The 12685-nt window shown below is 40.1% G+C and overlaps 1 protein-coding gene across 1 annotated transcript; it reads left to right on the forward strand.

Moving 5' to 3' along the window:
• Window positions 1–2892: 2892 nt before the first annotated feature.
• Window positions 2893–10852, forward strand: btbd3b (BTB (POZ) domain containing 3b). Its single transcript, XM_077495836.1, has 4 exons — window positions 2893–3778; window positions 4847–4937; window positions 6964–7082; window positions 8188–10852. The coding sequence occupies exons 1-4, from the start codon at window positions 3468–3470 to the stop codon at window positions 9218–9220; spliced, it is 1554 nt and encodes a 517-aa protein (XP_077351962.1). The 5' UTR covers window positions 2893–3467; the 3' UTR covers window positions 9221–10852.
• The last annotated feature ends 1833 nt before the right edge of the window (window positions 10853–12685 follow it).

Raw genomic sequence — 12685 nt, forward strand, 5'->3', positions numbered from 1 at the left:
GTGGGCTAATGCTCCTCAGTGCAGCAAACACTGAGACAGTTAATTGAGGATTATGGAAAAATCAATATCGTGGAACAAAGAAGTGGATAACAAAAAAAATACTCTTTTTCCACCCTGGCTGGCTCTTTGAGGTTGTTTTGTTTTTGTTTTTTTGCAAATGGCAGCACAACAAGGCAATATTAGCGACAGGAATACTGCTTCTAAAAAATTTAAAGCAAGGTACATATTACACATTTTAACATTTCAAATGTAGTGTAGAATAAATATTATAATATCAGCATTTTATATGTTCGTACCATCTCACAAAAACATTTAAAACATTTTAACTCGGCTGCTTTAAATAGAATCCCCACTGTGCAAAGTGCCAACTGCACAAGAGGAGCAAAAGTGCATGCATTATACATTGTGCAAAAGTGCATCACATTTATGGCTCAGTCGAGTCCTCTGCAGATATGACTTAACAAGGACAATTCGTTGTTTCTTATTCTTTTATTTCATTTTTTTGGCTTGTTCTGGAACAGAGGAAGTTGTCCCCTAAAAGAAAAATAGCTAGAAATCAGGTCTAGCCCCACTGGGAGCAAAGTTCAGTGTCTTGCTTGCTCAAGGACATTTCAACATGGTGACACTCGGCTGGGGGGGACGGCACTCTACCCGTGATCCATGACATGCCATGCAATGCATGCAATCAATTAAGGAAGTGGCAAAAGACTAAGATGTGTTTAAAAACACATTGTTACTAATATCACCAAGTTTTTACATCTAGATAAAAAAATAAAATAAAATCCTTGTCCAAAATCATGCTGCCTTCAAGTAGTTTAATTATGGTAAATATCACATGTTGAGTAGAAAATTGCATGTGAACACCCTCATGTCGTATTTTCTACTAGACAACTGGGAATTAATTTTGATACCTGAGTTTCCGAGTTGAGAACTTTTCAAGTTTCAATGTGGCGGACACCGCAGAAGGATTCACGAACGGCAAGAAATATCAACACTGCTAGCACAGCAGGTTGTTTTAGAATCTACACAATAAAATAGCATGCACATTTTTTCTACACTCTGAAAATGTATTGGTTAAAAAAAATGCCAATTTAGTGGGTTAAGCTCATATTAGCTTGATTAACCAATAGATTGGTCAGACATTGACCATTCCGGGTAGTTATGGGCATACCAATTTTATTGGTAAGCCAAACAACAAATGATAAGTCACTTGGAAATATATTTATTATACCAATTTATTGTATTGTTAAACACATGTATTAATTATTATAAGTGATTACAATATATTAAAAATAATGTTTAAAAATGGAAATGTGTGTCTAGATAGATCACTGTAGATGTGACCAGCTACATGTGTCTCCCCTGAGACTGGGAGGTTGTGGGTTCAATCCTTGGCAGGGTCATATCAAAAGCTATAAAAATGGGACCCATTTGCCTCCCTGCTTGACACTCATCATTATGGGTTGGAATATGGGGGTTAGATCACCAAATGATTCCCGAATGCAGCCCCTGCTGTTGCTGAGTGGATGGGTCAAATGCAGAGAACACATTTCACAACCACAATCGGTGGTACTTTTTTCTGGTGATGTCAGCCTCTAACACAGATGAACCAATCTCTTGGTCGGAATGACCAATTTGTATGAGTTGGTACCAATCACCAATATAAATTGGGAGAAAACACCGACCATTCTAGAGTGGTTGTTTTCACCAAAGGATCTGTCGGACACATAACTACCAGCTAGATTGGTCAAATTTATTTAAGTTATTTTTAGTATTGTACATTTAGTAGTGTTGCGGGCCGTGAAAAAAAGGCCGGCGGGCCAGCCATAGTTTGGACAACCCTGATCTAAGATGGATGACTTTGGGCATAACTGCATTTCTATGGTAAAACAGTTCATTAAATAAGATGAAAGACAGGTATTAGTGAAGCACTAATAAGTTAACAGTCTTAGATAAATTACTATACATTTCTTTGACTTTGCTGAGGTTTTTCAAGTCTGATTAACTCATTCACTCCCAGCCATTTTCACAGAAGCAATCCCGTTCGCTCCCGGCTGTTTTCCTGGATTTTGACTGATTTTGCAAGGCCCACAGGATATTGTGTTGTATTGCTATAAAAGCATGGAACCTACCAAAAGAAAGATTAAAGTCTCTTCTTTCATCAGGAAAAAAAAAGTACGTTTCTAACTGTTTCCCTTTTGCAGCAATCAGCATTAGAAGAGAGCTAAGTTTCATCAGTTTTCACAAATCTATTTAAAATTGTAAGTAATTGAGCTTTTTTACTAGATGGCCCTGGTTGGTCTCCTTTGCTCTGCTGCCACCTGCTGGCCGTTTGTGGAATAACTACCATTTCTGCAACCGTTCTTTGCAGTTGAGAGGCTGCATCAAAGCCTTCTGTATGCTCTAGCATAAAAAAAACACACAAAAAACGTATAAATACGTCTTTGGGACACTTACAACATAAAAAAACGTATTTACACGTTATTGGGAGCAAATGAGTTAAAGTGAAAAATAAAAAGTATGTGCATGTTTAATAAAAAGAGAGACCTGTTTTGAAAGAGTAAAAAACGTAAGAAAATGCATCAATTAATCAAATAATCCTCCTCGAAAGAGCCTTACATTAGCATTGCCCTTTCAAATGACATCCTGAACGTGATAGCTTTAGACAATGCAACAAAGAAGTGATCTGGAAGGGAATCGATCATTCCTGTGGCAGATCGCTGTCTCTTTAATTGAGACTTTGACGATTACATATTCAAGTATGTGCTCCACTCTGCTGTATGAGCCAATCAAGAAAGACATGCGTTGCCATTGGCCACATTATGAGGAGTTCTGTGTACGGTGAGGGTGCTGGGGGGGGGGGGGGGGGGCGTATGTAGAGGGGGCTGGAGCGCAGTCTCCTCTGTGCTCTCCCATTTAATCTCTCTAGTCAGCAGAACGAGCGGCGGGCAGAGCAGCGCAGCATCCACCAACGCAGCATCCGGGATGACGACCGCGCTCGCGGAGGAAGCAAGTGTTGAGGAGAACACGTAAGCGCTCCAAAGAGGAGAGCGTGAGCTGTAAAGAAAAACACAGCTGGAGTAAGAGTGGCAGATGAGGGGGATGGAGGCATCCTTGCTGTCTGTCTGAGAACCACTGCAGCGGCACTAAATCTGGGGCTGTCAGACCAACCCTCAGCAGAGGGGCTATTTCAGGAGCGGGTCTCATCACCCTGCGCCGGCAATGGGATTCCCAAGAGCAAATCGGAGTTCATCTAGAAAAAAAGTGGATCACAAGTGCGGACTTGGCTCTTCGGAGAAATAAAGAGACAAGCAAGTTTTGAAGTGGATCAGTGAGTGCTGCACTGCGTCCGAGTCGAGTCGTGCAACCTGCGCTGTCATCTCCCCCAGATCCTCCCTCGCAGCTGTCTCCTCCCGGTGAATGTCCTTTCTGCGCGCGCTCCCACTGCTCAGCAGTTGAACACACTCATGGTCGATGCCAAGGGAAGGAACATGAAATGTCTGACTTTCTTCTTAATGCTGCCTGAGTCAGTCAAAAGCAAGTCAAGCAAAAGCTCCAAGAAGGGGAACGCCAGTGGCAGCCCCAAGCTGCCCCCGGTCTGCTATGAGATCATCACTCTGAGGAACAAGAAGAAGAAGAAGATGGCAGCGGACATATTTCCCACCAAAAAGCCGGCACCTGCCAACACGGTGCAACAGTACCAGCAGCAGAACATCAACAACAATAATACCATACATAACTGTAACTGGCAAGGACTCTACTCAACCATCAGAGAAAGGTAGGCAACTGCAACAGACACATTTAGGGCTCCTCAACAAGAACAACAATGAAATACAATTAAAAAAAAGAACAACCCTATCCTCACCTTTGTGCCGCTCTAACAGAGGCTAAACGAGCACGAGGTGCACTTTATATGCACAACAGGCCCAGATTGTTCTTTCCTAAAGGCAAAATATTTACTTTGGCCAGACGGCAGAAGAACCCAGCTGTCCAGTGCAAAATGTTGTTGTTTTTTGACCGGGCTTTGTTGTTGTCTCCAGAACATTTTGTTTACCTGCCACAGTGGCATGCGCCTCTCTTCAATAATACATGAACACAGCTTCATTGTTGGGCTTTTTGCAGACAGTTTTCAGTTTTTCTCTCATTTATGGAACATCACATATTGTGTGATCATAACAACGACCAAAGCAAAAGAAGGAGAAAACATTAATGCAACTACTTGTTGGGAGATATAACAAGTAGGGATGTTCTGATCACATTTTTTGCACCCGAGTCCAAGTCAATACCTCTGTAATGCAATGTAATGAAGAAGAAAACATCCAAATTATCTTATTGATTTGTTTTAAATATTTGAACAAGGTCATGATTCAAATCCAGTAAATGGTAAACAAACTGCTTTCTATACAGCTCTTAATCAACAAAATATGGTGCCCAAAGTTCTTTACAAAGCCTCGCATTCACCCATTCATACACCAATGGTTGGCTGCTGCCATGCAGGGCACTACCAGGTCCACTGGGAGCAAATCAGAGTTCAGTGTCTTGCTCAAGCACACTTCAAAATGGTCACAAGAGCTGGGGATCGAACTTAATCCTTCCCAGTTGGTAGACGACCACGCTACCACGGAGCCATGCCGCACCTAATGAACTAAAATATGATATTCTTGACTTAGAAATTAATAGGAGTAACCTGATTCGATACTGGCATCGGATATCGGTCCGATATCAGCTGGTAAAAAAACAGTATTGGATTATATCAGTCTACATCAAAAACCTCTGATACAAGCACCCGACTCCGCTTTATTAGGGTTACTTCTCACGGTCCTTTAATTTCTCTTTGTGTTTTCAGAAATTCTGTAATGTACAACAATGAGCTGATGGCAGATGTTCACTTTGTGGTGGGTCAGCCTGGAAGAACCAAGCGGCTGCCAGGACACAGAGTAAGAATTTCATCTCTTAGTCAATTAAGTGGAAAACAAGACTAGCATTCCATAAAGCTTCCTCACCACTTCGTGGAAGTGAAATCCTTTGTGCTCCACTCTCACTTCCGCACCACATATGCCTGTTCGAGACAGTCCTCAATTATTTATGTAAATGAGTCTGAATGAAAAAAAAAAAGAAGAAGGGTTACTTCCTCCTTGTTCCTCACAAGATGAACTTCTACGTCTTTGTGTCTTTAGAAATCTAACATTACACAAGTGAAAGCTCTCTGTATTCATGTAGATAATCAGAACGTATTCTGCATTTACAGCACAATAAATGTGTAACAAGGAGCAATTGTTATTATAATCAAGTCTATTTTCATCCTTTTTGCTTGTTGAGATTTTTTTTTTTTTTTTTGACATCCGACAAATTAGTCTGACTCGCCCCCTCAAGCTTTTGTGTTCCAAGATGTTACCATAAATGATTAATTCCACATTGTGTCTGGACAATGGCCATCATTTAAAAGCATGTCTATTCTATTTGAATATTCAACAGAATTCATGATATTTTCAGTCAGATGAGCCATGTGTGAGCATTTTTATTTTTTGTCTTGATATTAGACCTAGATGTATAATCTATAATTGCTTGCAGCAGATTACTTAGTGCACTTGGAGAAGGCCTTTATTGAAGGCCATGTTGGACGACTTGACTGCACTTAAAATAAAAGCTGAAACATTATGCCAGTTGGATTTAATGGCGGTCAATGCAGCATTTTTTTTTTTTTTTTTTTTTATTGTCTCCATTTGGCACTTGTAGCCAAGAGCCAAGAGGTGCGACTAAGCACATCTTAAACTGGTCTACAATTGACCTCACTTTATGGAAAATAATCTTTAATATCTGTGTATCCTTGTGTTGTAACAAAGATTGGGTTCACTGTATCATTACCTGCTCATATTAAGAATACTGTATATGGTAGGGTGACGCTGCAATTTCATAAAAAAAAAAATGAAATAAATTTAATGGCTAAATGCTAAATTCTGTCTTGGTTGACAGTTCAACAGTGCTAAACAAGGCAACGCACTTACCATTATCAACATATTTGCTCGGTCCCGGCAGCTAATGGACGCTAGCTGTCGTTTACCCTGCGGTCCCACATTGTAACATTGGAAACACACCGGCAGAAATGCTAGGTTCGGGTTTGTAAGTAAGTTTGTAAGTAAATAACTGTAACCTGAGGCTAGTAGCACTACATTCTCCGTGATTCTTAAACACATAAGCAGGAAGAAGTTCTTGATCCGGTATGATGGAAACGTGGGACGTCTAAATGTGATTAGATGTGGATGAGAATGAAACGTGAATGTGAAAGTAAATAGCCCAAACAATTAGCTTGCTGAATGGACTACCAAAAAACAAACAAACAACAACAACAAACGGGATGCCAGGATGCGACCTGACTCGGGACATAAGGCTCAAAACCGGGACTGTCCCGAGTCCCTAGTGCATGTCACACATGTCCCAACCTATTTGCAGTTAAACTGCACAACCCTCTACCACCACCACCCTCCCCGCCACACACAAACTGACACGTACGGTAGCCTACATGAGTATGTGGCATCTTTAATAGATTTGTTCTCATTTCTAAAATTAGTGTTAGCATCATGTTGCAAGCCGATTCAGTCAAGCTGTGATTAGTCATTAATTTCAGGAAATTGAATTTTCACTATTCAATGGTGTGATTAGGAATTCATTTTATTTCTATCAGATGCAATCTTGTTTGTTAGAAACATGCCTCTTCATCCTGGGGGTAAATACCGCTCTATCTGGCTGAGCACTGCTCATTATAAGGGAAAGTGAACAAACGCAACCTTCAGTAATTACAACTGGGGAATCGTTCAATAGCTGTGCCTTAAATACACAGTTGCACATTCACAAACTACTCAAGTCAGACCACAACTAATCAAGTTTATGAGGTCAAAGCGTGTCTTGTTGAAATCAAACATCATGTGAAGGAATTAATAAATGTCTTTTTCCATTTTCTGACAGTATGTTTTGGCTGTGGGAAGCTCAGTGTTTCATGCCATGTTTTATGGTGAACTGGCTGAGAATGATGATGAGATTCACATTCCGGATGTGGAGCCAGCTGCCTTTCTGGCAATGTTGAAGTAAGGATCTCCTCTTCTGTTTGGCACATGCACTTCTATCATTGACCTTTTATTATATTGTTGTTATGTTCATGGAACGAGTTATAAAACGTTCCCTTCATCAACACCACTGCTGGATTGTCTTTTCAAATATTTTGTCACACTATGAATTAGAAACTAAATAACAGTCGAGTGTAGTGGGGTATAACTGCACTGAATCAAACTGAGAGGTGTTTCAAATATTTTATCACCTATTTTAGCAAAATGTGATCACGAGTGTTACCTCTGAGTAGGATGTAGTGGAATTGTACTCCACAACAGACTACATTGATATCAAAGAAATGTTTTAAAATTATTTTCTCTCAGTTTCTATCCATCTATCTTGTTTTATAAAGTGGTTTTCCAAAAGAATGCTATTGTGCTTACTAGTTTTCAATGTTTGTGGGGCTGTAAAGGCCGTATCCAACTGAGAGATGAACGTTTGCGACGGTAACTTAATGTTTATTTCACATCAGGGTTCGTTCGCGGTCACAGCATTTCATAAACATTGTCTAATTGTCTTAATGGTCTTTTTTGTTGCAAAAAAGGTTTAACATGTTCAAAATTTCCTCTTAGATAGTCTAAGCAGTCTTAAAGCCTAAAAAGGTAATATTGGCTCGCAAACCTAAACAAAACGTTGTGGACTCAAAATTCTTGTTGTATTTAGTTTCATTTAGCATCCTGAAGATGATTCTAGGGTGACTTCTATTGTGCACACGTTCATTTTTAAGATTTTGACAGAATCACTTGAAATGTACGTTCAGGCGCTGAAAACGCATTTAATGGTTCTCTTAACTGTCTTAATGTTATTTCTTGTCACAAGACATGTTGAACATGGTCAAAATTTCCTTGCAACAAGAAAGCCCATTAAGACAGTTTAGAGAACCAGTAAGACTGTTTATAGCGTTTAAATAACGTTTAGGAAATGCTGCGACCTTGAATGAACCCTGACGTAAAACCAATATTCTTTCGCATGGCAATTATTTGCCCCTTAGTGGGATACGGACTTAAGAGATTAATGGCACTTTCGTTCATTCGCTGTAATCAAATTAATGTACATCTTAGCAAACCACATTTGTCTCAACAGGTACATCTACTGTGACGAGATTGACCTAAGTGCTGACACAGTCTTAGCAACTCTGTACGCTGCCAAAAAGTACATCGTTCCGCACCTGGCGCGTGCCTGCGTGAACTTCCTGGAGACCAGCCTGAGCGCCAAGAACGCCTGCGTGCTCCTCTCCCAGAGCTGCCTGTTCGAAGAGCCCGAGCTGACTCAGCGCTGCTGGGAAGTGATCGACGCCCAGGCCGAGCTGGCGCTACGCTCCGAAGGTTTCTGCGACATCGACTCCCAGACCCTGGAGAGCATCCTCCAGCGAGAGACACTCAACGCTAAAGAGCTCATTGTCTTCGAGGCGGCGCTCAGCTGGGCTGAGGCGGAGTGTCAGAGACAAGAGCTCATCTTGTCCACTGACAACAAGCGCAAGGTTTTGGGCAAGGCCATGTACCTGATTCGCATCCCCACCATGGCTCTGGATGACTTCGCCAATGGAGCGGCCCAATCAGGCGTGCTGACGCTTAACGAGACCAACGACATCTTCCTGTGGTACACAGCCGCCAAGAAGCCTGAACTTCAATTTGTCAGCCAGCCGAGGAAGGGCCTGACGCCCCAGCGCTGCCACAGGTTCCAGTCCTGCGCCTACCGAAGCAATCAGTGGCGTTACCGGGGCCGCTGCGACAGCATCCAGTTCGCTGTGGACAAACGAGTTTTCATCGCCGGTTTCGGACTCTACGGCTCCAGCTGCGGGTCAACAGAGTACAGTGCCAAGATCGAGCTCAAACGCCAGGGAGTGCTGATGGGACAAAACCTGAGCAAATACTTCTCGGATGGCTCCAGCAACACTTTCCCGGTGTGGTTCGAGTACCCGGTGCAGATCGAGCCTGATACCTTCTACACCGCCAGTGTGGTTCTTGATGGGAATGAGCTGAGCTACTTTGGACAGGAAGGCATGACAGAGGTGCAGTGTGGGAAGGTGACATTTCAATTCCAGTGCTCGTCCGACAGCACTAATGGCACAGGGGTGCAAGGAGGTCAAATTCCCGAGCTGATCTTCTACGCCTAACGTTTGCACTTGAGATAAAATGATCACTTTGTGTAGCGTGGCCTGGTATTTATTTTTTTTCCACGATTGTTGAAAAAAATTTGACGTGTATTAGGGATGTAACGATATCCAAACATCACAATACGATATCATGATATGAAGTTCACGATACGATAATTATCACGGTGTTATGGGGAGGTTGGCGATATAAAAAAAAATGTAAAAAAAATGGTCACAATAATGTAAAAAAAAAAAAAAAAAAAGAGCTACTCCTAAAAAAAAACACAGGCATTATTGTGCTTTTGTATATAACAGCAATGCATATAAACAACCTATAATCTCTAATAACACTTAATATTGAGGCACTTGCTCGCTAATGCAAGCACACATTAAGTTCCTCCACATATTGACTTGGTTCACGCACATATTACATTCCCCTTTATCTGACCATTAACGTGGATTTTAAACATAGAAGGGCCAAAACATGCCTTGTGGAAATTAAACTACACTAAAAATCTAGCCACTAGAAGGTGGTTTTAATATCACGACATGACGACGACCATATTGTGGCTTAATATCACGATATCACGATATTGTCGTTATCGTTACATCCCTAACGTGTACCATATGTAATTTAGTTGAATGGTTTCCCCGATGAGAGCCTGATGATGTATCTCAGATGTTGGCGTGTAGAAATATATACATGAAAATATTACGAAATCTCTCTTGCACTTGACGTGCATGTACATATGAAGATATGTAAATTGTCAAATGCATACGAGGGCACACTCATGCCTGAGGCTGACCTCAGAAATTACTTTTATGACAAATAGCTACACTTATTTGTATGTTTGCATAGAATGCACATATATAGCAGCAATACATCACATTCTTCTGTATTCTCTAATGAGTATTTCATGCGATTATCGATCTGGATTGTCAGCATTATATTGGAGGGGAATATAAACACACACACTTATAGTCAAAGCACTGTGTTTAAAACTCATCGAGCATTTGTATTTGAGTGGTTGTGCTGCTTTTTTGGTACTTTGAATCTACTAATGATGAGAGGTCTTAGATTAGAGAGCACTATGAGACACTTCTTTCTCTCTGTAGCATGTCGCTCTGCACTTACAATCATCCCTCTCGCTATAACTCCATCAATGTTGTTATGCCCACAGTAGTTACATAAATGATAAATAAAGAGTGAAGTTATCCCCTTTCATGTCTTGAGGGTTCTCTCTTCTGTTTTTCCTTCTCTGACTGCATTGCAGTCTAATGTCGACTGCTAATTGTTCTTGCACCTTAGGTTTGGTTTACAGGGACAAGATCAATGGTGGAGTTGGCGTGTGTGTGTAAGGCAGCAGACTTATTCTCCTTCAGGCTTGCTGTTGTTGAAAAGCGGCACACTAGAAGCCTGTGTACTGTGTGTTGCAGAATTGCACTGATGTTTTGTAATCAAGGGTGTGTTTCCCCCCCAAGTTGTTCTTCAAGACGTGTAATTTTATTGACTGAAATTTAAATCCGATGTAAGAACATCCACAGGTTGGTCTGATGAGGACAAAGGATAGTGTTGAAGTTCTGTGTTTACATGCTGTGTGACTACTGAATGTGGATGACTGTTGATGAAGCAAATAAAGAACAACAAATTTACTTGTGATTTATTTTCCATAAACTACAAATTGTACTTTATCGCAACTTTTTACTTCCCTTGTGCATGTGAACATACTGAAGTCTAATAGCGGTAAAGTCAAGCGCAAAAGAAGGATTAAAGTATTTGAAGCAATTAAGTTTTAAGAGGGATGGAAAACACTGGACTAGGCACAAATTCACAGTTTCAATAATAGCTAATACTGGCTGTCACCGATAATGAGTTGTGCTTCTCTTTTTTTGAAGCAGGGCACAACTTGATTGGCTGCTTGCAGAATTGAGTAAACAAGCCGCCTCTTTGAAATTAATTGCCTCCTCCTCCTCAACTTTTCGCCTTCTTGAGCTGTTACGCGGATGTGTTTTGTTCTGATTAATGTGCATCGGAAAAAAAAGAAAAAAAAAGAAAAAAAAAGACACCAGCGGGTACTAGTTAGCCCCAAGGACAAAATGAGCATCCCACAGGTCAAGTCAAGTTATATCTGTAAAAAATAGCTCAACGGTGATGAAACATTGTGACTTACGAAAAAGAATTAAAACAGAATGCTAACATGCATTTATTTAATTAAACTTAACAAGGTACAGATTTCTTCTGCACTAAATATTCTATATTTTGTTCAAAAGTAAAATAAATTGTGTTCAAGAGAGGAAAAAAAAAAAACGTATTTTTATTGATGCAAATATATTTAAAATGGTCATTAATTTTTATACCATGATGCCACAATTTTTTTTTTTCCTCACTGTTATTTTTCCATCAGAAAACAATATCAGCCCATGTATATTCTAGACTTTTGCAATAATAGTTGAAGTTATTGTATATAAACAAGCTTATGTTCTATATCCGTCTATAAGCTTTACAGTAACCACCAGCATAATAAAAGTCACATGACCTACAGGCAGTCATAATTTAATCAATTTAACCCAGCCACATTATTTTCCTCACACAACAAAAACATGTTTGTGTGTCTAATTGAAATCATCACAACATAAACATGTCTTCATCTCAATCTAATTCTGTGATTATGAATTGACAAACAATGTTTATGTTGTTTCATTGCACTCAATTTGAAAGTGTGTTTTTCAGGAGCCTGGTGATAAAAATCATTACTCTTTTGGTTGTACGGCAGATAGTTGATTGTCAATAAATTGGAGCCAGCGAGCTTGAAGCCCATGATGAATTGAACTAAATACGTTGAAGGAGCGAAATACTTTGGCTCATGATTGTGTTGCTAACGTTGTAGGCTAGGCCATTAATTACACTTTGGAAAAAGAATGTGCAAAGTCTGTTCTCATTTGGTTTTATTTATCTAAAAGTAGAAAAATCCAGGTGCCACTCAACTCCACCTTCCCCCAAAATAGCCGATCAATTGCAACATGCCAATTAGTTCCAATATATTACAATTATAGCAAAATTGATGTCACTCTTCATCTATGCATCCATCATATACTTACTATGTGATCAGCCATGTTTGGTAGAGAATAATCTTTTTTTAATGAGAGGTGACGATTATTACAAGAGACCTCTCTGTTGTGCTTGAAGGAAATGTAATTACATCCCACAGGGATAAGAATAAAACACATGGTTAGGCATCTAAAAATAATTAGCTTGCGAGTTGAAAAAGCGGAGAAAAAAAAAAAAAAAAAAAGAAAGGAAAAGAAAAACCCCAGAGTCGCCATGTGCGTACAAATGAGGAAGCCAGTGCAGATGTGGTGCTTTTCGAGACATATTTACAACAAAGGTTAACGTTATTAAGGTTAGAGTATTGAATAACAGAGTAAACGTTGGTATTTGACATGGACAGTCAGTTTACACTCTGACTCTAATATTTGTATTACTCA

This window comes from Festucalex cinctus, chromosome 14, assembly GCF_051991245.1.
Source record: "Festucalex cinctus isolate MCC-2025b chromosome 14, RoL_Fcin_1.0, whole genome shotgun sequence".
NCBI lineage: Eukaryota > Metazoa > Chordata > Actinopteri > Syngnathiformes > Syngnathidae > Festucalex > Festucalex cinctus.

Excerpts from the sequence above, each read along its gene's own strand:
- btbd3b (XM_077495836.1), top strand. The coding sequence starts at position 3,468 with ATGGTCGATGCCAAGGGAAGGAACATGAAATGTCTGACTTTCTTCTTA. Across the intron at positions 4,938-6,963 it reads AGCGGCTGCCAGGACACAGA|TATGTTTTGGCTGTGGGAAG; the intron begins GTAAGAATTTCA and ends ATTTTCTGACAG. Across the intron at positions 7,083-8,187 it reads GCCTTTCTGGCAATGTTGAA|GTACATCTACTGTGACGAGA; the intron begins GTAAGGATCTCC and ends TTGTCTCAACAG.